Genomic DNA, 23,643 nt, shown 5'->3' with positions numbered 1-23,643 from the left:
TGTTAAAAAGAATCGCTACTTTAGTCCATTACATTGAGTTTACTTTCAGTTGCTACCTTCGTTTGTATCCCCGTTATATTTTTTCATAATGTATGACTTATTGCTTGTAAAGACATTACCTTCTTCTTCCAGCGGGCACGGTCACATCACCAATCCAACCTAAGCACTTCTCGCCAATCAAAGGCAGCTTGGAAGTCACATGACCATGCTCCAAGTGACATAGTAACAGACGACACAAAAAAGACTGAGAAAGTTGAGGAGTGCTCATCAAACACTTATTTGGAACATCCCACATGTGAACAGGCTAATTGGGAACAGGTGGGTGCCATGATTGGGTATAAAAGCAGCTTCCATGAAATGCTCAGTCATTCACAAACAAAGATGGGGCGAGGGTCACCACTTTGTGAACAAATGCGTGAGCAAATTGTCGAACAGTTTAAGAACAACATTTCTCAACCAACTATTGCAAGGAATTTAGGGATTTCCCCATCCACGGTTCGTAATATAATCAAAAGGTTCAGAGAATCTGGAAAATCCACTGCACGTAAGTGGCAAGGCCGTGACCTTGAATCCCTCTGGCGGCACTGCATCAAAAAGCGACATCAGTGTGTAAAGGATATCACCACATGGGCTCAGGAACACTTCAGAAAACCACTGTCAGTAACTACAGTTTGTTGCTACATCTGTAAGTGCAAGTTAAAACTCTCCTATGCAAAGCCAAAACCATTTATCAACAACACTCAGAATAACAGCCGGCTTCGCTAAGCCCGAGCTCATCTAAGATGGACTGATGCAAAGTGGAAAAGTGTTCTGTGGTCTGACGAGTCCACATTTCAAATTGTTTTTGGAAACTGTGGACGTTGTGTCCTCCGGACCAAAGAGGAAAATAACCACCAGGATTATAGGCGCAAAGTTCAAAAGCCAGCATCTGTGATGGTATGGGGGTGTATTAGTGCCCATGGCATGGATAACTTACACATCTGTGAAGGCAGCATTAATGCTGAAAGGTACATACAGGTTTTGGAGCAACATATGTTGCCATCCAAGCAACGTTATCATGGACGCCCCTTCTTATTTTAGCAAGACAATGCCAAGCCACGTGTTACAACAGCGTGGCTTCATAGTAAAAGAATGCATGTACTAGACTGGCCTGCCTGTAGTCCAGACCTGTCTCCCATTGAAAATGTGTGGCGCACTATGAAGCCTAAAAATACCACAACGGAGACCCCGGACTGTTGAACAACTTAAGCTGTACATCAAACAAGAATGGGGAAAAATTCCACCTGGAAAGCTTCAAAAATTGGTCTCTTCAGTTCCCAAACGTTTACTGAGTGTTGTTAAAAGGAAAGACCATGTAACACAGTGGTAAAAATGCGCCTGTGACAACTTTTTTGCAATGTGTTGCTGCCATTAAATTCTAAGTTAATGATTATTTGCAAAAAATAAAAATAAAGTTTCTCAGTTCGAAAATTAAGTATCTTGTCTTTGCAGTCTATTCAAATGAATATAAGTTGAAAAGGATTTGCACATCATTGTATTCTGTTTTTATTTACGAATTACACAACGTGCCAAATTCACTGGTTTTGTGTTTTGTAAAAATATACTAAAAGTGAGATGACTGCTGGTGGACCCACTTTCACTTTTATCAAGCTTCCACCTACAACAACATCCCTCTCAGACTCCTCAGCTAGTGCACATTTATGGTGCCATTACGCTCACACTGTAAGACGCAGAGGTGCAGAAGCAGTGATGTGTTTGTAGAGAATATTGAAGTGGCGTGACACAGACAGAGTGTAGATCTTTAGATTTGTGGCTTCCCTGTCTGTGTGTTTTCACCCATCTATCTTCATTCGGTTTGCCTCAAAGCCTGAATACACACATTTATGCTAGGATGTGCTATACAGAGTGCACAGCGTCTAGTGTCTCAACTTGGGCAACTGGCCAGACTAACTAACGTTTGGTAGCAGATTCCTCAAAATAATTTGCTGTCATCAACTGAAACAATACAACATAATGCCGTTGTAATTTAATAATACTAACATAGACACTCGTGAACGTGTTACTATATTAGCTAATGATAACGACGTTAGCTTCATTACATTACAATAGCACGTACAAATATGCATGAAAACACTCCTACAAACATCACACATGGGATGGTTTAGTAAGTATATACATAGTTGTAGTTATATTGTAAAACTTACAAACGTTGCTTGACACGATGAATGAAGAATCCATGAGGTGGAACGCTATGGACGGCTAAAAGATGAAACGGTGCTTTTACTTTCGGTTAAAAGCACTAAATGTAAGGACACTGCACGACCTGTAGTGAGCTACCTCGTCCGAAAGATTGTGCCAAAGTACACACAATAACACACCCCTACAGTGCATTTGCTTTTTTCGAAGACTATTTGCTTTAGCGAAGAAAAATCCATAAATAAGCCGCACCATTTTATAAGCTGCAAGGTTCAAAGTGTAGGAAAAAAGTAGCTGCTTATAGTCTGGAATTTACAGTCGTTTTTTGTAGTTTGTATTATATCCTGTCCAGCGCTCTTATTTTCCATTCCACATCCTATTTGCCTCCATTTGCCACCAATCCTGTGGTCTGAGCACTGGCCAATCAGGATGCTTTTCGGGACTGGATTATTTGGCTTTGTATCTCCAACATTTTGCGCTTCATATGCCTGTTTTCTGATTGTGCACTTCCCAGCTTCACATCTTTTTGTTTTTATGTTCCCTGCCTTTCCCTAATAACGAGGGGCTTCTTTTTTGCACTTGCCTGCTGTCTGCATCCTGGGTCATACATGCAGCAAGACGTAAAAAAAAACAATACAATGTAGTTTAATCAAGTCATGTTATTTGTATTCTTTATTAATAGTAGTATCATTATTACACCAGGGCTTTAGCACAATACATCTTACCATATCTTGCAAGAAATGCGTGCATATGTTCATCAAACACCACGTCAGAGACGCACAGGTCCACAGCCATTTTGGTATTTAGATCCCATTTTGGGGGAAATTGGGCTGGTTCCATTTTTTACGTTGTTTTCTAATCTAAAACGTGTTATTGTGTCTGTAGAAAGCCAATAAAAAACAAACTGCGGGCCACTTTGTACGCCCCTGGCATACACCGTAAGAATAATAGTCAGGAAGAAGTTCTGCCCCATTTTTCCCAAACTATTTTTTGCAACCGCACTCCCAAAACAACTTCATTGATTTCTTGCATGGATGCCTTGCTCAAAAGCATATTTTCTGTGACAGGAAGTGAACAAGCATTTTATTTTTTAATTTTTTTACAAAGTTAGAAACAAGATGGTACTAACAGTATTGTCCGTATACTGAAAAAGCCTCTTCATTATATTAACTTTAGTATATTTTCCCAGGCAGTCACCAGATGACACATATTTGTCTACAAGGAGCAATCTATTTGTTGCTGTCTTCCTTGGAACCACTCGGCTGCTTTGATAATAGGATTCACCTTCTCACCGTTTCTCTGGTAATCACTTTGGTCACGGTGTGTAGCAGGCACACAATCAAACAGTCAAACAGATCAATGCAGGGTTCTTTTCCGCCATGTTTATATTAGTCTCACATAAAGTGATGTAATCGCCCTGAAAAGGGAGATGTTTGAGTATACAGATACGATAGGCTGACCATATTCTGAAATCCCAAAAAGAGGACACATATATGCGTGCCAAGGTGGGCAGCACGCCAAGGCCGGGACTAGGTGAACATTTGCCAATGATACTCGAACTTGCTTTATACATAATATATTTTTTTTAATAAAGCATTTTTTCTCCTCTGCTGACAGCAGTGTTGGCTCTAGGAATTTTCAAAATGGGGTCCCAGGGACCCCATCAAGTCATAAAAATGGGGTCCCACAGTAAATTTTTGGGGTCTCACTTTTTTGTAAGCGTTTTAAAAACAAATGACAAATGTATGCATTATCCTGTTATATCTCACATTCTATATTGTGTTTTGGAAAAAGGTTGTCATAAACGTTACTTAATTCATTAAAAAATATAATACAAAAGAAAACAAATGTGTATACATATGTAAATGTATTCAGTTATAAACATTCATTCACTTTCTTCTTTCCTTCATGGATCTAAACTTTACCGCTGCTGGTAGTTTTTTCAATGTTTTTATTTAATAAGTTGTAGGTGTATTTATTTCAGTATAAAAGTGTAAAAAGTGTTTTGCTTGGGTCATGAAATGATGATAATGGTGTGCCAGGGCATACATACATTTTATATTTAACGCTTAAATCTCTGGAGTCTACATCAACTTCAGATCTATTCCTAATTTCAAAATGTTTTATTTTTTTTAATGTTTTTTTTTTATTGTTTGTTTTCTGCCCTTTTTTGTCAAACAAAACTATGTTTTTTATGGCAAACACACAAAATATGCAAAATCTTCTACCAAAAATATTTTTCAAAGTGGAATATTTGATGTGAAGTAATCGGAACCTTTGATAGGTCAATAATTCATAATAACATTGATTTTGATTCAATATTATGTTTTAGACAATGACCGTTTGAAAGAAAAAAAACAACAGCTTTGTTTTATTAGTCAACGTTGCACCTTTTTCTAAATTACATTTCACCTTTAAGCTTTTTTATTTCACTTTTGTTATGTTTTTGTTTATTTTAATAGTATTTTTAGAATGTGCCGTGGGCCTTTAAAATATTAGCTGTGGGCCACAAATGGTAAAAAAAAATAAAAAAAACACAAAAAGTGCGTTAACGCCAACACTGGTTGACAGTATAACAAAATAAGTCACACTTACTGTATATTCTGTAACATTCACAGTTTTGGAAAAAAAAGTGCAGAGGTAGAAATATTCAAAATAACCTCTTGTATATAATCTAAACATAAATAATGCCTCAAAACAAGTTAATTAAATTTAAACAAAAAACAGCAGACGAGTTCTCGCCCTACACAGCTGTTTTGTGCTTTGTAGTGTCGATATGGGCTTGTAGATCTTTGGCCCCTTTATTTGCCACAGATACATACGTTGCTGCTTTGCACACAGTGCATTCTACTTCCCATGTGTCACGGCCAGGACGAAAACACAAATACTTTTCCCGCAAATCATCCGTGAAGTTGCATTTACGTTTCGGCATTTCTTGTTCTCATGTCTCTCTCCACTCACTAGCTCTCTCGCTCTGTGTCTCTGCCCCTCCCTCACGAATGTTGCTAGTGCGCACACCTTCAGTTTTGTTTTTTTAACCCCTTCTTAACTTAACCCTGGACGTACATTGAAAATACAAGCAACCCTAATTCAAAATGCCGGACATTTGAGGCATTTAAGAAACCCCGCCCGGACACCCGCGCAAAAGTGGACATGTCCGGGGAAAAGAGGACGTATGGTCAGCCTAAGATACGAGGACACAACTTCGTTCTGCTCACGTCTGTATTGACTGCCAACAAATCAAACACCAAACATGTACAAGTACACAGTATTGCAACAAACATGCAATGCACTACAGTATTATCATACGGATTTTACATTCAAATATTCGAGTAGGTTTTCCTGTTCTTTGCACTAATAGACTTTACCTTAGTGTAACAGTATTTGAAGATGTCTCAACAAGTAAATACAAAGGTTCACCCAATACAATAAGCCTATATTGTTTTAGTAACAAGTCACTTATCATTCCTTAAGATTAAACAAACTACACTAAATTAGTCCCAGAAACTGTAGTAAATACACATTTCATCAGCAATATACACAGATTAATAATTAACTACGCACAGTACCTTTCTATATATTTAACACTGTTGATGCAATTAGCATCTGCTTCGTCATCGGCAGTGCAATTAGCTTTAGCATTAGCTTGGTCATGTATAAAGCCTTGTCGACTGAAAAGACACATATCATAAAAATATACTCTTTCAAACATGTTTAAACACTATAAAGATACATTCGGGGGTAAAGCTATTTACATAAAGACACTTGTACCTGAGAAGGGAGATGTTTGAGTATACAGATACGAGGACACAACTTCGTTCTACTCACGTCTGTATTGACTGAAAGCAGGAAGTCAGGTGTCCTCTAGTATATCTCCCAGCACAACGCGCCCCCAGCTGGAGCCGTCCAGTACTACAATGGCTCTTATTAATGCTGGCATTACAATAACATTAGCTCCATATTATACAAATAACGGTGCTTTACTGTTGTCATTAACAATAAACATTTTTAAGTTGCGAATATAAAATTACATAGTAATATAAGTCAAGAGCTTACTTTGCTACTTACAATCACTGTATTCTACTAGTAACTAAATTTACGTCCTGTCACAGTGACATGATACCGCATTTTCCGGACTATAGAGCGCACCCACTAAATTTAAAAAGAAAAAATATGTGTGCATATATAATAATACCTGGGATTTATATAGCGCTTTTCTAAGTACCCAAAGTCGCTTTACATGTAGAACCCAACATTCATTCACACCTGGTGGTGGTAAGCTACTTTCATAGCCACAGCTGCCCTGGTGTAGACTGACGGAAGCGTGGCTGCAATTTGCGCCAACGGCCCCTCCGACCACCACCTATCATTCATCATTCAATTCACCGGTTGTCACATATGCATGTACACTAGATGGCAGTGTTGCCCTGTTTGAGAGTGTCACAACATTGATGTTTACGGCAGACGACCTGCTTTACGGTAGGACAAAAACGTGACTGTTGTTGTTGTGTGATGTTGCCGCACTGAGTGGACGTTCATGAAAACTGCCTACAATAAACCCACCTAAAGAAACAAAGAAATCGCCCTCGATCATTCACATGGTGTCAGAAGTGGTCCGTGAGTCACGAAGTTCAATTTAAGACGGAAATAGACGACATGGCGAAGTTTAATCCCCCAGCGAGTTTTGCCTTTGACAAGCCGACAGAATGGCTCGACTGGAGACAGCGCTTTGAGCGATACAGACTCGCGACGAAACTCAACAATGAGGATGGTGATGTGCAGGTGAGCTGCCTGATTTATGCAATGGGCAACGAAGCAGAAAATATATATAAATCGTTCACCTTTGCCGAAGACGGACATAGAAACAACTTTGACCGCGTGGTGAAAAAGTTCGACGAGTATTTTTTCCCGAGGAGGAATATTATCCATGAGAGAGCATGTTTTCACCAGCGTGTCCAGCGGCCTGGGGAGAAGGCAGAGTGTTTTATCAGATCCCTGTACGATCTGTCAGAGCACTGTGAGTTCGGTGCCTGCCGGGATGAAAATATCCGCGACCGTATTGTTGTCGGGATAATTGACAAGGAGCTCTCACGCAGGCTACAGCTAATGGCGGACCTAACGCTCGCACTGACAATACAGACCGTCAGGCAGTCAGAGGAGGTTGCGGCACAAGTAAACCTGCAGGGAGACAAGATGGGATCAGTACAGGAGGTGCGTTACAAACAACAACATCATTGGAAACAACAACAAGGCAAGACAAAAGACAGAAAATGGGGGAATGAAAATAAATGTGGAAAATGCGGGAAAGCTGAGCATGGCAGAGAGGGAAAATGCCCTGCAAGAAAAGCTACTTGCCACAACTGCCATAAAATCGGACATTGGGCCAGATTGTGTCGCAACAGCAACAACTCAGTGAATGAAGTCACAGAAACTGGGCATGTTGAACAGACATCCTATTTCTTAGGTTCAGTGTGCAGTGGAGATCAATCAATCAATCAATCAATGTTTATTTATATAGCCCTTAATCACAAGTGTCTCAAAGGGCTGCACAAGCCACAACGACATCCTCGGTACAGAGCCCACATACGGGCAAGGAAAAACTCACCCCAGTGGGACGTCGGTGAATGACTATGAGAAACCTTGGAGAGGACCGCATATGTGGGTAAACACCCCCCCCTCTAGGGGAGACCGAAAGCAATGGATGTCGAGTTGGTCTGACATTCTGACATAACATTGTGAAAGTCCAGTCCACAGTGGATCCAACACATCAGCGAGAGTCCAGTCCACAGCGGGGCCAGCAGGAAACCATCCCGAGCGGAGACGGGTCAGCAGCGCAGAAATGTCCCCAACCGATGCACAGGCTAGTGGTCCACCCGGGGTCCCGACTCTGGACAGCCAGCACTTCATCCATGGCCACCGGACCTATGCAACTCCCCCTCGCAAGGGACAGGGGAGAAGAGGAGAGAAGAAAAGAAACGGCAGATCAACTGGTCTAAAAAAGGGGGGTCTATTTAAAGGCTAGATTATACAAATGAGTTTTAAGATGAGACTTAAATGCTTCTACTGAGGTAGCATCTCTGACTGTTACCGGGAGGGCATTCCAGAGTACTGGAGCCCGAATAGAAAACGCTCTATAGCCCGCAGACTTTTTTTTGGCTCTGGGAATCACTAATAAGCCGGAGTTCTTTGAACGCAGATTTCTTGTCGGGACATATGGTACAATACAATCGGCGAGATAGGCTGGAGCTAAACCGTGTAGTATTTTATACGTAAGTAGTAAAACCTTAAAGTCGCATCTTTAGTGCACAGGAAGCCAGTGCAGGTGAGCCAGTATAGGCGTAATATGATCAAACTTTCTTGTTTTTGTCAAAAGTCTTGCAGCCGCATTTTGTACCAACTGTAATCTTTTAATGCTAGACATAGGGAGACCCGAAAATAATACGTTACAGTAATCGAGACGAGACGTAATGAACGCATGAATAATGATCTCAGCGTCACTAGTGGACAAGATGGAACTAATTTTAGCGATATTACGGAGATGAAAGAAGGCCGTTTTAGTAACACTCTTAATGTGTGACTCAAACGAGAGAGTTGGGTCGAAGATAATACCCAGATTCTTTACCGAGTCGCCTTGTGTAATTGTTTGGTTGTCAAATGTTAAGGTGGTATTATTAAATAGATGTCGGTGTCTAGCAGGACCGATAATCAGCATTTCCGTTTTCTTAGCGTTGAGTTGCAAAAAGTTAGCGGACATCCATTGTTTAATTTCAGCTGACTACAATCCGGCGTGTTGGTCAGCTTTAGGGGCATGTAGAGTTGAGTGTCATCAGCATAACAGTGAAAGCTAACACCGTACTTGCGTATGATGTCACCCAGCGGCAGCATGTAAATACTAAAGAGTGCAGGGCCAAGAACCGAACCCTGGGGAACTCCGCACGTTACCTTGACATAGTCCGAGGTCACATTGTTATGAGAGACACACTGCATCCTGTCAGTAAGATAAGAGTTAAACCAAGACAAGGCTAAGTCTGACATACCAATACGTGTTTTGATACGCTCTAATAAAATATTATGATCGACGGTATCGAAAGCGGCGCTAAGATCAAGAAGCAGCAACATAGATGACACATCAGAATCCATCGTTAGCAATAGATCATTAGTCATTTTTGCGAGGGCTGTCTCCGTAGAGTGATTTGCCCTGAAACCGGATTGAAAAGGTTTACAGAGATTGTTAGTCACTAAGTGTTCATTTAGCTGCTGTGCAACAATTTTTTCGAGAATTTTGGAAATAAACGGAAGGTGGGAGACCGGTCGGTAGTTTACCATGAGGTCAGGATCGAGGTTAGGTCTTTTGAGCAGTGGATGAATAACCGCTTTTTTGAATGCTAGGGTAACAGTGCCGGAGGAAAGTGATAAGTTTATGATATTTAACACTGATGGACCTAATAATACAAACAGTTCCTTGATAAGTTTCCCAGGAAGTGGGTCAAGTAGACATGTTGTTTGTTTTATCCCACTTACACGCTGTAATAATTCCTCTAATGTTATTTCATCAAAAATAGAGAGACTATTTTGGAGGGCAGTGTCCGTCGTATATACAGTCGTATTTGTGTTAATAGAACCCAGTTGTAGCTGGGATGCGTTGTTTTTAATCTCCTTTCTACTGAGTTCAATTTTCTTATTAATGAAATTCATAAAATCATCTGCCGAGTGGGTGGAGCTACTGGGAGGAGTCCCTTGTTGGGTTAGCGATGCTACTGTACTAAACAGAAATTTAGGATCGTTTTTGTAGAGGCGGATGAGATTTGAGTAGTATTTAGCTTTAGCTAAGGTAAGCATGCGTTTATAAGTTATTAAACTATCACTCCATGCTTGATGGAAAACCTCAAGTTTAGTCGCGCGCCATTTGCGTTCCAGTTTTCTACATGATAATTTATGAGCTCTAATTTCTTCTGTAAACCATGGGGTGCGCCTTTTAGGGGCCCTTTTTTGCTTTAGCGGTGCTATACTATCAATAATTTTGCGCAAGGCATCGTCAAAGTTGTTAGTGAGGTTATCAATAGAGCCGACATAATTTGGGAATGGTGCCATTACCGAAGGCAGTAGGTCAGCAAGAGTCATCGTTGTGGCAGCATTAATGTTGCGGCCGCTATAGCAGTTATTATTATTATTAGCTTGTTGACAATGAATCAAAACTTCAAACTTTATAAGGTAATGATCGGACATTACATTAGTATATGGAAGTATCATAACTTTGGAGGTGGTGACACCCCTGACAAGCACTAGATCTATTGTATTACCGTTGCGATGCGTGGGTTCATGTATTATTAGTGTAAGACCACAGCTATCAATTATGGTTTGGAGCGCCACGCACTGAGGGTCCGATGGGGTATTCATATGGATATTAAAGTCCCCCATTATGATTATATTGTCGGCGTGCGTGACTAGATCAGCAACGAACTCTGAGAATTCACTGATAAAGTCCGAATAGGGCCCAGGGGGGCGGTAGATAACAGCCAGGTCGAGAGGTAGCGGTGTGACAGACCTCATAGTAAGCACCTCAAACGATTTATATTTATTATTTAGGTTAGGGGTAAGGTTGACATTTTCATTGTATATTAGTGCGACACCCCCTCCCCTTTTAAGAGGACGGGCAACATGCGCATTCGTATAGTTAGGAGGAGATGCCTCATTGAGCGCAAAAAATTTGTCTGGTTTGAGCCAGGTTTCGCTAAGACCAATGACGTTAAGATCGTTGCCTCTAATGACCTCATTAACTAATAACGCCTTGGGAGACAATGATCTTATGTTTAAAAAGCCCATATTATAGGTATTGGGCTGTTTTGACGAGTTTTTGTTAAGATTATCCGTAGTAGCAATATTAACAATGTTGCGTTTATTATGCGTAGTGCACTTTAAATAGTTTCAACCATATCTAGGAATTGATATGACGGGAATTTTCCGATTGTTTGCTTGGTGCTGCAATAGACTGGACATATCATAATTTGCCACCTAAGTAGAATACATGTCCACCTCTGACACAGACACAACAGAAAAAACATTATGTGAATTGTGTATTATTCTAAGAGAATTGCTATGCGTACATGGATTATCCAGCCTGGCGCTGGCTAGTTCTATCTTAACTGACTCCTCACCCGGACTAACAGACATTGTAATTGCCTGTGACCGGGCTTGCTCTAGTGTAGTCAGTCAAGTGAGACTTAAATAGTAGTCTATGTTTCTAGACAGGATGATGGCGCCTTCCTGGTTAGGGTGAAGGCCGTCTCTCATCAGCAAGCCTGGTTTTCCCCAGAAAGAGGGCCAGTTATCAATAAACATTAGTCCCTGTTGCCTACAGAAGATAGCTGGCCACTTGTTAAGCGAGACTAATCTGCTATATCTGTCATCATTGCCTCTCGCAGGCAGGGGGCCAGAGACAATTACTCGATGCCTGGACATCTTTCTGGCGAGATCACAAGTCATGGCTATGTTTCTCTTTGTAATCTCTGACTGTTTCATTCTAGTGTCATTGGAGCCAACGTGTACAACTATATTCGCATAATTAGTGGTGCGATTAGCCTGTCGTACGTGTTTACTAGGCCTGTTGCGAGTTAGCTCCCTAAGATTAGCTTCAATGTCAGGTGCTCTGGCCCCGGGGATACACTTTATTGTGGCTGGTTTGCTAAGCTTTATGTTTCGGGTGATGGAGTCCCCCATGACTAAGGTGTGGTGCCCGGTAGACTGGGGTGTAGGACTAGCTAAAGAGCTAAATCTATTATGCTTCTCAACCGGTACACCGTAGCTTGTAGGCCGCTTAGGACTGCTACAAGCTGGGCTAGTTAGCTCGCTACAGCTAACGCTAACAGATGTGTCCGCAACATCTAAAGTTACGACATTACTCTGCTCTAACTGGCGGACACGGCCCTCTAGCAGAGCCAACCTCTCCGTGAGTATGGTGCAAGACGCGCAGGAAGCCATTACTCACAGTGTTTTCTGTCACCGAGGGAAGTTCCTGCTGTCCTCAGGGAAGTGGTCGCGGTCTGCGGGAGTAGCTTCCTACTTACCTTCTGACCGGTGCTGCCTTTCTCCGCGCTAGCTTAGCAGCTAGCTAGCTGAGGAAAGGGTGGTGGGACAGAGATCGGGTGATTTGCAAGTTAAATAGTACCACTAAATATGTTTGAGAAGTGGTAAAGAAAGCTGTAGAACAATTAAAATCACACAGATAGAGCGATACTTAGCCTTTTTCGCAACAGCGAACAGACGGCGAGCAGTCACGCACGGTGAACCGGAACCGGAAGTGCACTGAGATGAGAAAGAACAGTGGACTGTTCAACTACAGGTGGATTCCATCCCAATGGAATTTAAAATTGACACAGGAGCTGATGTCAGTGTATTAAGTGAGGATGCGTTTCACACACTCACCCCACTGAGAGCACTGGAACCTGCTGACATTCCTCTGGACAGCCCAGGAGGTGAACTGTTGTGTCTGGGCCGATTTAAAGCAACAGTTAGCTACAAAGGGAAGGATTACCCCTTTAAAGCATACGTGGTGCGCGGCAGTAGTGTCAACAATCTACTCAGCCGGTCCCTTTCAGTAAGAATGAACTTGGTGCGACGAGTCGACGAAGTGACACACACCACCACCGGACATCAGCAAGCTTGCGGTGAGCATGGCACACTAAACACTGAACCAGTTAGAATACAGCTGAAAGATGGTGCCCAACCGAATGCTGTTCATTCCGCACGACGTGTGCCCTTCCCAATTTTACAAAAAGTCAAAGATGAACTACACAGGATGGAGTATAACGGCATCGTAGAGCCAGTAACACAGCCAACTGAATGGTGTGCACCAATGGTACCTGTTCTGAAGAAGAACACTGGCAAAGCCAGGATATGTGTGGACTTGAAACGGCTTAACGATTCAGTCAAAAGAGAGCGTTATATTTTACCTACCTCGGATGAGATCACGGCCAAGCTCAGTGGAGCAACGGTGTTCTCCTCTCTTGATGCTGCGAGTGGGTTCTGGCAGATCCCACTGCACTCAGACAGCTGCAAGCTAACAACTTTTATTACACCGTTTGGCAGATACTGTTTTAAGAGATTACCATTCGGGATCACCAGCGCACCGGAAATCTTCCAGCGAAAAATGCTGGAGACGCTGCAAGGGCTGGAAGGTGTTGAAGTTTTTATGGACGACATCCTGGTCTATGGGACCTCGATGGAACAGCATGACATTAGACTTGAAAAGGTACTTCAACGCGTTGAATCAGCAGGCCTGAAGCTCAATAAAGACAAATGCTCCCTCAGACAAAGCCAACTACGTTTTTTGGGACACCTCATCGATCAGTCAGGGGTCAGACCCGACCCTAACAAAGTTGAGGCCATTCGACAGCTGGCCCCACCAGGAAATGTCCAGGAGCTTAAAAGAGTTCTGGGCATGGTGAACTACCTGGGGAGGTATGTTCCTAGCCTATCTACAATAGGTCAACCATTATATGAGCTTTTGAAAAGCAGGAACATCTGGACCTGGAGCCACACACAGCAGGCAGCATTTGAGAACATTAAGGAGTAGCTGACCACAGCACCGGTTCTTTCCTTCTACGATGTTGCTAAGCCCACAGCTGTGTCCGCCGACGCCAGTAGTTACGGCCTGGGGGGCGTACTGCTCCAACTCCATGGAGAGGAGTGGAAGCCAGTAGCCTACTGCTCCAGACGTCTCACTGAAGCCGAAACACGTTACGCCGAGATCGAGAAAGAGTGTCTGGCTGGTGTATGGGCCTGTGAAAAATTTGACAAGTATGTTTGCGGCTTGGATCAGTTCAGGCTTGAGACCGATCACAAACCATTAGTACCGCTTGTCAACAATAGAAGTCTGGACAATGTTCCTTTAAGATGTCAGCGGTTACTGATGAGACTCCTGAGGTACAAACCGGTAGCAGAATATGTGCCAGGGAAAACTCTTGTAGTTGCAGATGCCCTGTCTCGTAGCCCACAAAAGCACACAAAAGGAGAGACTGACACTCAGGATGATGTGGCGTGCTACGTAGCCACAGTGATGCAGGGCATCCCAGCATCTCCAACCAGAATGGAGAGCATCAGGATAGCAACAATGGCCGACAGCCAGCTACAGGCTGTCATCAAACTAATCAGGTCAGGATGGCCAGAACACATTGCTAATGTCCCACCGTGTGCCAGAGACTTTCTAAAAGTGAAAAATGAACTATCAGAAGCTGATGGCTTGGTCACACGAGGAAACAGAATTGTTATTCCAAAGTTATTAAGAGCAGATATTTTGCAGAAAATACACGATGGACATCAAGGGCTCACAAAGTGCAGAGAAAGGGCCAAAACATCGGTTTGGTGGCCAGGACTCTCTGTAGGACTTAAAGGCCTACTGAAACCCACTACTACCGACCACGCAGTCTGATAGTTTATATATCAATGATGAAATCTTAACATTGCAACACATGCCAATACGGCCGGGTTAACTTATAAAGTGACATTTACAACTTCCCGGGAAATATCCGGCTGAAACGTCGCGGTATGATGACGTATGCGCGTGACGAAGTCAGAGTAACGGAAGTTATGGTACCCGTAGAATCCTATACAAAAAGCTCTGTTTTCATTTCATAATTCCACAGTATTCTGGACATCTTTTGCAATTTGTTTAATGAACAATGAAGGCTGCAAAGAAGACAGTTGTAGGTGGGATCGGTGTATTAGCAGCGGACTACAGCAACACAACCAGGAGGACTTTGTTGGAGCGCTAGCCGCGCTAGCCACGCTAGCCACGCTAGCCGCGCTAGCCACGCTAGCCGCGCTAGCCGCCGACCTCACCTTGACTTCCTACGTCTCCGGGCCGCCAAACGCATCGGGTGAAGTCCTTCGTCCTTCTGCCGATCGCTGGAACGCAGGTGAGCACGGGTGTTGATGAGTAGATGAGGGCTGGCTGGCGTAGGTGGAGAGCTAATGTTTTTAGCATAGCTCTGTGAGGTCCCGTTGCTAAGTTGCTAAGTTAGCTTCAATGGCGTCGTTAGCACAGCATTGTTAACCTTCGCCAGCCTGGAAAGCATTAACCGTGTATTTACATGTCCACGGTTTAATAGTATTGTTGATTTTCTATCCATCCTTCCAGTCAGGGGTTTATTTTTTTGTTTCTATATGCAGTTAAAGCACGATGCTATCACGTTAGCTCGTAGCTAAAGCATTTCGCCGATGTATTGTCGTGGAGATAAAAGGCACTGATTGTCCATTTCGCGTTCTCGACTCTCATTTTCAAGAGGATATAGTATCCGAGGTGGATTAAAATACAAATCCGTGATCCACAATAAAAAAAGGAGAGTGTGGAATCCAATGAGCCAGCTCTTACCTAAGTTACGGTCAGAGCGAAAAAAGATACGTCCATCACTGCCTCTCAAGTCGTTCACTGTAACGTTCCTCATCTACGAATCTTTCATCCTCGCTCAAATTAATGGGGTAATCATCACTTTCTCGGTCCGAATCTCTCTCGCTCCATTGTAAACAATGGGGAATTGTGAGGAATACTAGCTCCTGTGACGTCACGCTACTTCCGGTACAGGCAAGGCTTTTTTTTAATCAGCGAGCAAAAGTTGCGAACTTTATCGTCGATTTTCTCTACTAAATCCTTTCAGCAAAAATATGGCAATATCGCGAAATGATCAAGTATGACACATAGAATGGATCTGCTATTCCCGTTTAAATTAAAAAAAATCATTTCAGTAGGCCTTTAAGAACATTGTAGAGTTGTGCAGGACCTGTCAGGAGCAGAAGCGAGCTCAGCAGAAAGAGCCACTCATCTCCACACCCCTGCCAGACCGTCCATGGAAGCGAATCGCTCTTGACCTTTGCGAACACAACAAGCACGATTATCTGGTGATATCTGATTACTATTCACGGTACCTGGAAATCCTGCATCTACCATCAACAACCAGCGCTCAGGTTATTCAGAGACTGAAAGCAACCTTCGCTAGGTTTGGTATCCCGGACGAGGTGGTGAGTGACAACGGACCTCAATTTTCCAGTGCGGAATTGCAGGAGTTGGCACGACAACTGGACTTCAGACACATTACGTTTAGTCCTCACCACCCTCAAGAAAACGGACATGCAGAAAGAGCAGTGCAGACAGCAAAGAGAATCCTCCGACAGGACGATCCACTGGTAGCTCTCATGTGCTATCGTTCGACTCCCTGCACTACCACAGGAGTCAGCCCAGCAGAACTGCTGATGGGGAGGAAGATCCGAACAACTCTCCCTACGCTCGAGAAAAATCTGCAACCTAAATGGCCCAACAGAAAGACTGTCAAGCAAAAGGATGCTAAAGAGAAGACTAAACAAGCCTTCTATTACAATCGCCGTCATGGTGCCAGACATCTTCCTGCTCTACAGCCGGGAGATAATGTCTACATCAAGCTGGACAACGAAAAATCTTGGAAGACGCCAGCAGTTGTCTCAAAAGAAAATATTACTCCGAGATCTTATATCGTCAATACACAGGGAGGAGCAGTGCTGCGGCGTAACAGACTTCATCTTCGGGCACAACCAATCCCCGAGCCGGAAAAGACTACCCCACCTGTGCACACCAATGAGAGTGGTGGGATGATTTCTCAATCACTGTGTGCCACCGTTACAGAGGATAGCTGCCCCAATCCAAGTGAGCTGACAACCCCAACACAAACACCAGGACATGTTTTGACCAGGTCTGGCCGTGTCAGTAAGCCAGCCGCTAAACTGGACTTGTAGAGAAAAGTGTTTTGGGTGTTTCACATTGGACAATGGGGTGACTTAAAAAAACAAAACAAAAAAAAAAACACCTATGGCCTTTGGGGGGGAAGAAGAAGAAGAGAGATGACACAATCATCTGTTCACTTTGAGAATGCACATTGAGTTATGTTTTACGGAACATTCGTGTAACAGTTATGTAGCTTCTGTACATTTTGATAAGAGTAATTGCTTCCTTTTTTATTGCGACAAAGGAAGTACACTTTGAGTTATTTGCAACTTAGACCTATTTTTACAGATTTGAATTTACTGTTACATATCCCACTTGCGGTTTGAAAGTATTAGACAATGATGTGGCATCACAATTGTAATATTGTTCATTTCAATTCAGCTATTATTACCTGTTAAGATACACTTTGCAGTTATTTGATATAACTTGAAAAGGAGGGAGATGTCACATATGCATGTACACTAGACGGCAGTGTTGCCCTGTTTGAGAGTGTCACAACTTTGATGTTTACGGCAGACAACCTGCTTTACGGTAGGACAAAAACGTGACTGTTGTTGTTGTGTGATGTTGCCACACTGAGTGGACGTTCATGAACACTGCCTACAATAAACCCACCTAAAGAAACAAAGAAATCGCCCTCGATCATTCACACACGGTGAGTGGCACCGGGGGCAAAGGGTGAAGTGTCCCGCCCAAGGACACAACGGCAGCGATTTTTGGATGGTAAGAGGCGGGGATCAGCTAAACAGACTCGATAACTCCATGGTGACATTTTGGTGAATTTACTGAGGAATTTGTGAAACTGAAACAATACAAAAAGAATGCCGTTGTAAGTTAATAACACTAACACAGACACTCATAAACGTGTTAGCAGATTAGCTAATGCTAACGACGCTCACTTGATTAGATTACAATAGCACATACAAATATGCATGAAATCACTCCTACAGACATTACACATGGCACAGTTTAGTAAGTACAAATAGTTTTAGTTATATTGTAAAACTTACAAACGCTGCTTAGAGCGCATGAAGAATCCAAACCATTAAAAAACGCTATGGACGGCTTGAAGAAGGATTTTTTACTTCTGGTTGAAAGCTAAACAGAAAGGCACTGCAGCACCTGCAGTGAGCGAACTAGTCCAAAAGATGGCGCACCATGTCAGTGTCTTTGCTTGTTTTTTAAATTTTTTTTTATTATTTCCATTATGTTCGTCAGTGGAGAAAAATCCATAAATTAGCAGGGTTCAAAGTGTAGGAAAAAAAGTCAGGAATTTCAATAGATTAAACATATGTACATTTTAGGGCTGCAACGATTTGTCCACATTGTCGGTAAATATCAACGATGAAATGTAATGTGTGGGAACATTTCACCCTAATCTTGTTAAAACACAAGTAGCTTGCTTATTTTGAAAAGCAAACTGTTTTTTATAGAAGTACACCTGGGGCCGTATTTATCAAGCTTTTTAGAATTACTCCTAAGAAGTCTGCTAAGAGTTGACTTAAGAGTAAATAAATTCTTCACTGAAAGCTGCACTTAAATGTTTGTTATCAAGCGTCTTACTCACACTTTCAGCGAAGTGTAGGACTGAATCTTAAGTGTCACACTCAAAGCTGAATTACGACATTACTATGTGCCGTAAACAGAATTTTAGGTGACGTAATTTCTGTGTCCATAGAAATTACCAATCACGGAAGGGAATCCCTTGTCTAAGAATAAAGAAATATCTTATAAATATTTAAGTGGACAATGGGAGTGTATATTTTGACAATAAACTACAAAATAATACAAAACAAACTAGTCCCCGCCCGCACTCACGCTACCACTCCCTCTCTTCTCTCGCCCACACACTCACTGACGTCACTCACCTCACACATACGCTACTCTCATAACATTTTCTTTCCAATTCATTAATTAGGCAACTCATTTGAAACTGGTGTGGGTGGCTCTATATATACTAGCCCACTGCAGCCACATGCAGAAATCAACAAGGAATCGAAAATTATTAAATCTGTGACAAAAATAATACCCGCTCTGTCTAAACGATACCGTTTGATCAGCTGCTCGTCATCAAACAAAGCCAGGACATCCTTCCGCTCCCTGAACGTTCGCACACGTCTCTCTCGCCTCAGTGCCATCCCCTGCTGGCAACTCCTAACCACTTAAGACACCTCTGAAGGTCTCTTAAATATCGTGGAGAGTAGGAGTGATTCTTAGACTTAAGAAAGTTGATAAATAGCTTTTATTCTTAAGTTTGAGAGTAGGACTAAATTTCGCAAATTCTCAGGACTTAAGTGTAAAATGGCACTCTAAGACGCTTGATAAATACGGCCCCAGAGATACGAGAACATTTAAAGCGGAGGCATGACGTGTGGAAGATGCGATCTCAACTTGATAAGATAGTTAGCTTGTTACTTTGCTAGCTCGCTAACAAGTGTGATATGTTATGTGAAAAATGGATTTAAACATCTATTTAGCTAAGTCCATCAGCTAAACTTTGTTTATATCTCAGACTTAGATTGGTCACATTTGGTCTTAGATTTAGATTGGTCACATCTTGTCATAGACTTGGATTGGTCACATCTTGTCATAGAATTGGATTGGTCAAATGTGGTCTTAGACTTGGATTGGTCACATCTGTTCTTAGACTTAGATTGGTCACATCTGTTCCTAGACTTAGACTGGTCACATCTGGTCTTAGACTTAGATTGGTCAGATCTAGTCTTAGACTTAAATTGGTCACATCTAGTCTTAGAGTCCCACTTGTTTGTAACCATTTTGAAAACAAATGATAAATGTATGCATCATCCTGTTATACTGTATCTCCCATTCTATATTGTGTTTTGGAAAAAGGTTGTCATTCATCTTGATATAAAGAAACATATTTTATTTTTGAGCCCTTGGCTTGTAGCAAATTTGATTTTTTGGCCCTCTGATGTATTTGACATTGACATCTATAATGTCTACTTTTTATTGATAGTTTAACAACATTATATGCTAATATGTTCATTTCCATTGTTTTACATTGTCTCTTTTAATATAATTTTTTTTTTATTCATTTCCTCTTAGGAACCAGTGATCCATATGTCAAGTTCAAGATCGCAGGGAAGGAGGTGTTCAGGAGTAAGACCATTCATAAGAACCTGAACCCAGTGTGGGATGAGAGAGTAACGATCCTGGTGGAAAGCCTGAGGGACCCTCTGTACGTCAAGGTAGAGTTTATTAGTTGGACATTACAAAAGTCATGTTGAGGATCGCTTTACGGATCGTCTCTTTACTTTTTACTGCTTTATGTCTCTCAAGGTTTTTGACTACGACTTTGGACTGCAGGATGATTTTATGGGCTCAGCATATCTCCACTTGGAGTCACTGGAACATCAGAGGTATTTATTTTGTCATTAAATAGTCAAATTTTAGTACTAACATCAGAGGTGTCGAGCTCCAGTGCAAGTATACGCGGTCTTGTGTCGCCCTCTTGTGGTAGTTTTAAGAAACACACTCATGCTCTCTTTACATTAAAGAGTTCCTGCTAAATATCAAACATCCATCCTTCCATCCATCCATCCATCCATCCATCCATTTTCTACCATTTGTCCCTTTCGGGGTTGCGGGGGGTGCTGGAGCCTATCTCAGCTGCATTCGAACGTGTGCAAGGTTATTGAGCCATAAAAATATTGATATGTAGATTTATTTCAGCATCGTTTGTAGACTTTGTAAATGATTGCCATGTTTTTCTTGTGCACGTGCAATAATATAAGTACATTTTATTCTCACACAAATTGTTCAAATACAAACAGCCAATTAAAAAACAAGCATGATGCAACAACAGATACTGCAAATAAAATAACAAATATGATCATATAAATAAATATGTAATGATTAATAAATACTGTGTCTGCTTGTAAGTACTCTGTGTGCGCCAGTGCCGGCCCAAGCCTCCATGGGGCCCTAAGCAAAATTTGATTTTGGGGCCCTCTATTTCTGCCAATAATATTGATTGTTGATCATTCACACACCTACTATAAACTCATTGCGGCTCTGGCAGTGTTGTTTACTTTATCCTATTGTCAGCCTGGCATGTCTTTACAAATGACATGCCATTTATAAAGATATGGTGGTGGCCCAGTTAAGAACATAAATAATACCAATGAATGAACGAATGATGTCCAGAGTGCCACATATGGTTCCTAATCTTAAAATGTAGAAAACATTCAGCTACAAGAGTGGCCTGGGGTTGAACAGTCCAAGTGATAAAGCTTTGTATTTACAGTAAAAGTGTCATCTTGTCTCATCAGTCTTGTACATATTAGTCTTTAATTACTAGTTTATATTTTTAGTTAATTGTTCATATTTAATATTTACTTTGTACAAAGAGACTGCAGTCTACTGAAGTTAAATTCCATGTGTGTTAAACATAACTGGACAATAAAGCTGATTCTGATTCACTTTATTATTTTTGGTAACAAAAACCTGAAACAGCAATGTGCAAAAATAATTCGTAGTGCAAGAAAAACAATAAAGTGCAACAATAAAATCACTTAAATATATATAAAAAGGAACAAATTCAATTGTACAAAAAACAACATAATTAAATTAAATATCAAGCAAATACTTAAATAATATTACTGAACAGAGTTACCAGAAACAAGGTAACATAACGGTTTATAAACAAATATAAAGTTACTACATATTAAAACTATGTAAATGTACATAACGATGTGCAAAACATTTTTGGGGAAAAAATCAAAATAAACTACCTTAAATTAAGGTCCTTAATTCACACATTTGACCATCACATCACAGTTTTGTTCCTCTGTTCTTCACCACCCACACCACTCCACCCACTCCTTAAAACCTGTGCTTCCTGGCTTTTCTGGAGGCAAAGTCATTTATGACATCACTGTAAGAAATCTGATGGCCGACTTTGTTATTAATACTAATCACTGCCAGTCCAATCAGTCTTTCTTGAGCCATGGAAGATCTCAAGTAGTTTTTTGTGACATTGTTTTGCCTCTATCTGCGCTTTTGATGCCCAGTGCGCACTGGCATTGCACGGCAGGCGGCAAACGTCACAGGTGCAGCAGAGGCAGCTTTACATTTAAAGAGAGGCAGGAAGAATCACTAGGCCTAGATCAGCAGCAGCACTCTGTTGACCTAAAATTGTGTTTTTGTACAATAATATATCTTTGATCATTTAGAAATCATCAGTCAGACTCGTACATGCAAAAAATAAAAAATAAGAATTTTTTGTTAATTGCTTTTGGGGGCTCCCTGGTGGCCGCGGGGCCCTAAGCAAGCGCTTAGTACGCTATTGCCTTGGGCCGGCTCTGGTGTGCGCTGCTGCACATGCTCCTCTGCTCGTAAACCCAGCAGTGTCACAACGTGACGACGCGCCGTCACTTTTCAAACAGAGTATAGTACCGTTTTTGATTCATTAGTACCGCAATACTATACCAGTACCGGTATACCGTACAACCCTAATTGGTTGGTAAATTACCAAAATTCAATGGTCAAAACGTCAGAACCCAACATTGAATAAACGTTGTCAAAAAGCATGTTGTTTCAACGTTGTATTTGTGTTGTAGAATATTGGTTGGGAAATGACCAAAATTCAATGGTAAAATCAACGTCACAACCTGATATTGATTAAACGTTGTCAAAAAGCATGTTGTTTCAACGTTAGATTTGAGTTGCTCAGCGTCAGGACCTAATTCAACAAGTTCTCAACGTTGTTTCAATGTCTTGTGCCTGCTGAGATGGTTACGCGATATAGACAAGTTAGACACCATACGATACAAATTATATCAATTTGGCTGACAATAGAGCTTTTAATACCATCATCATATTGTGATAATACTTATTATTGACACATTCTCACTGTGTCTCGCAAATTTAACAGCAACCTCAATGCAATGTAGCGTCCTCTCTCGCAAGCTCGCAGCTAATGTCCCTTCACAGTGCGAAGGTGCTTTTTAAGTCACTCATCCTCGCCTCCATTGCGGCAAGTAAAGTATGTTTTGTACAAGTATGATTTATTAATGGAGGTCGAAGAATAGCTAAACATGCTACACAAACTAAACTAAACCACACACCACAGGAGGATACAATAAGCCGTGCTAACCGCTAAACTAGAGCTACTGAACATATAATCAGAAGAGGGTGGATCAATTAAAATATTGACAGTAACAATACCAAGTATAATATCAGTATGTGGTAGGATACTACAGTGATTAGATTGATATTTTCTATTGTATAACAAAAACATGTTTTTTTTTTTTTAATTGTTTACAAACTCAGGAAATGAGTCCCTTGAGGTATTCAAAGGGAAAAAACATATTTTGCACAACATGTTGAAAAGAGAATAAATACATTTCAACATTGAATTGATATTGTTACATCGCCATCATGTGTTTTTGTTTGATTGTAATTGTGATGAAAACTTGAAGCATTCAACAGTGTTGAACATTATCAGTATCAACATTGGTATGGCCAATACGGCCCTTGTAATTACTTGATATCGGATCCATACACATGTTTGCAGTATCGTCCAAAACTAATGTAAAGTACCCGAACAATAGAAGACTAAGTACTTATTACATTTGAACAGAAGTGTAGATAGAAACATGTTGCAACAGAAAGTAGCCAGATTAAAGTAAATTAGCAAATAGATTAGTTAAAAACAAAACAAAAACAAAAAA

General features: G+C 41.3%; 1 protein-coding gene across 1 annotated transcript in view; it reads left to right on the top strand.

The window, feature by feature from the left end:
• LOC133652768 (multiple C2 and transmembrane domain-containing protein 1-like) overlaps nt 1-23,643 on the top strand; it is a 240,619-nt gene that overhangs the window by 191,651 nt on the left and 25,325 nt on the right. Inside the window, exons 3-4 of the mRNA XM_062051821.1 lie at nt 20,015-20,157; nt 20,249-20,328. Coding sequence (XP_061907805.1) covers nt 20,015-20,157; nt 20,249-20,328 — 223 coding nt within the window. The remainder of the gene's footprint in view (nt 1-20,014; nt 20,158-20,248; nt 20,329-23,643) is intronic.

Source organism: Entelurus aequoreus, linkage group LG06, assembly GCF_033978785.1.
Source record: "Entelurus aequoreus isolate RoL-2023_Sb linkage group LG06, RoL_Eaeq_v1.1, whole genome shotgun sequence".
NCBI classification, from domain to species: domain Eukaryota; kingdom Metazoa; phylum Chordata; class Actinopteri; order Syngnathiformes; family Syngnathidae; genus Entelurus; species Entelurus aequoreus.
Note: the sequence above shows the minus strand (reverse complement) of the source record. Positions and strands in the feature narration are given on the sequence as shown.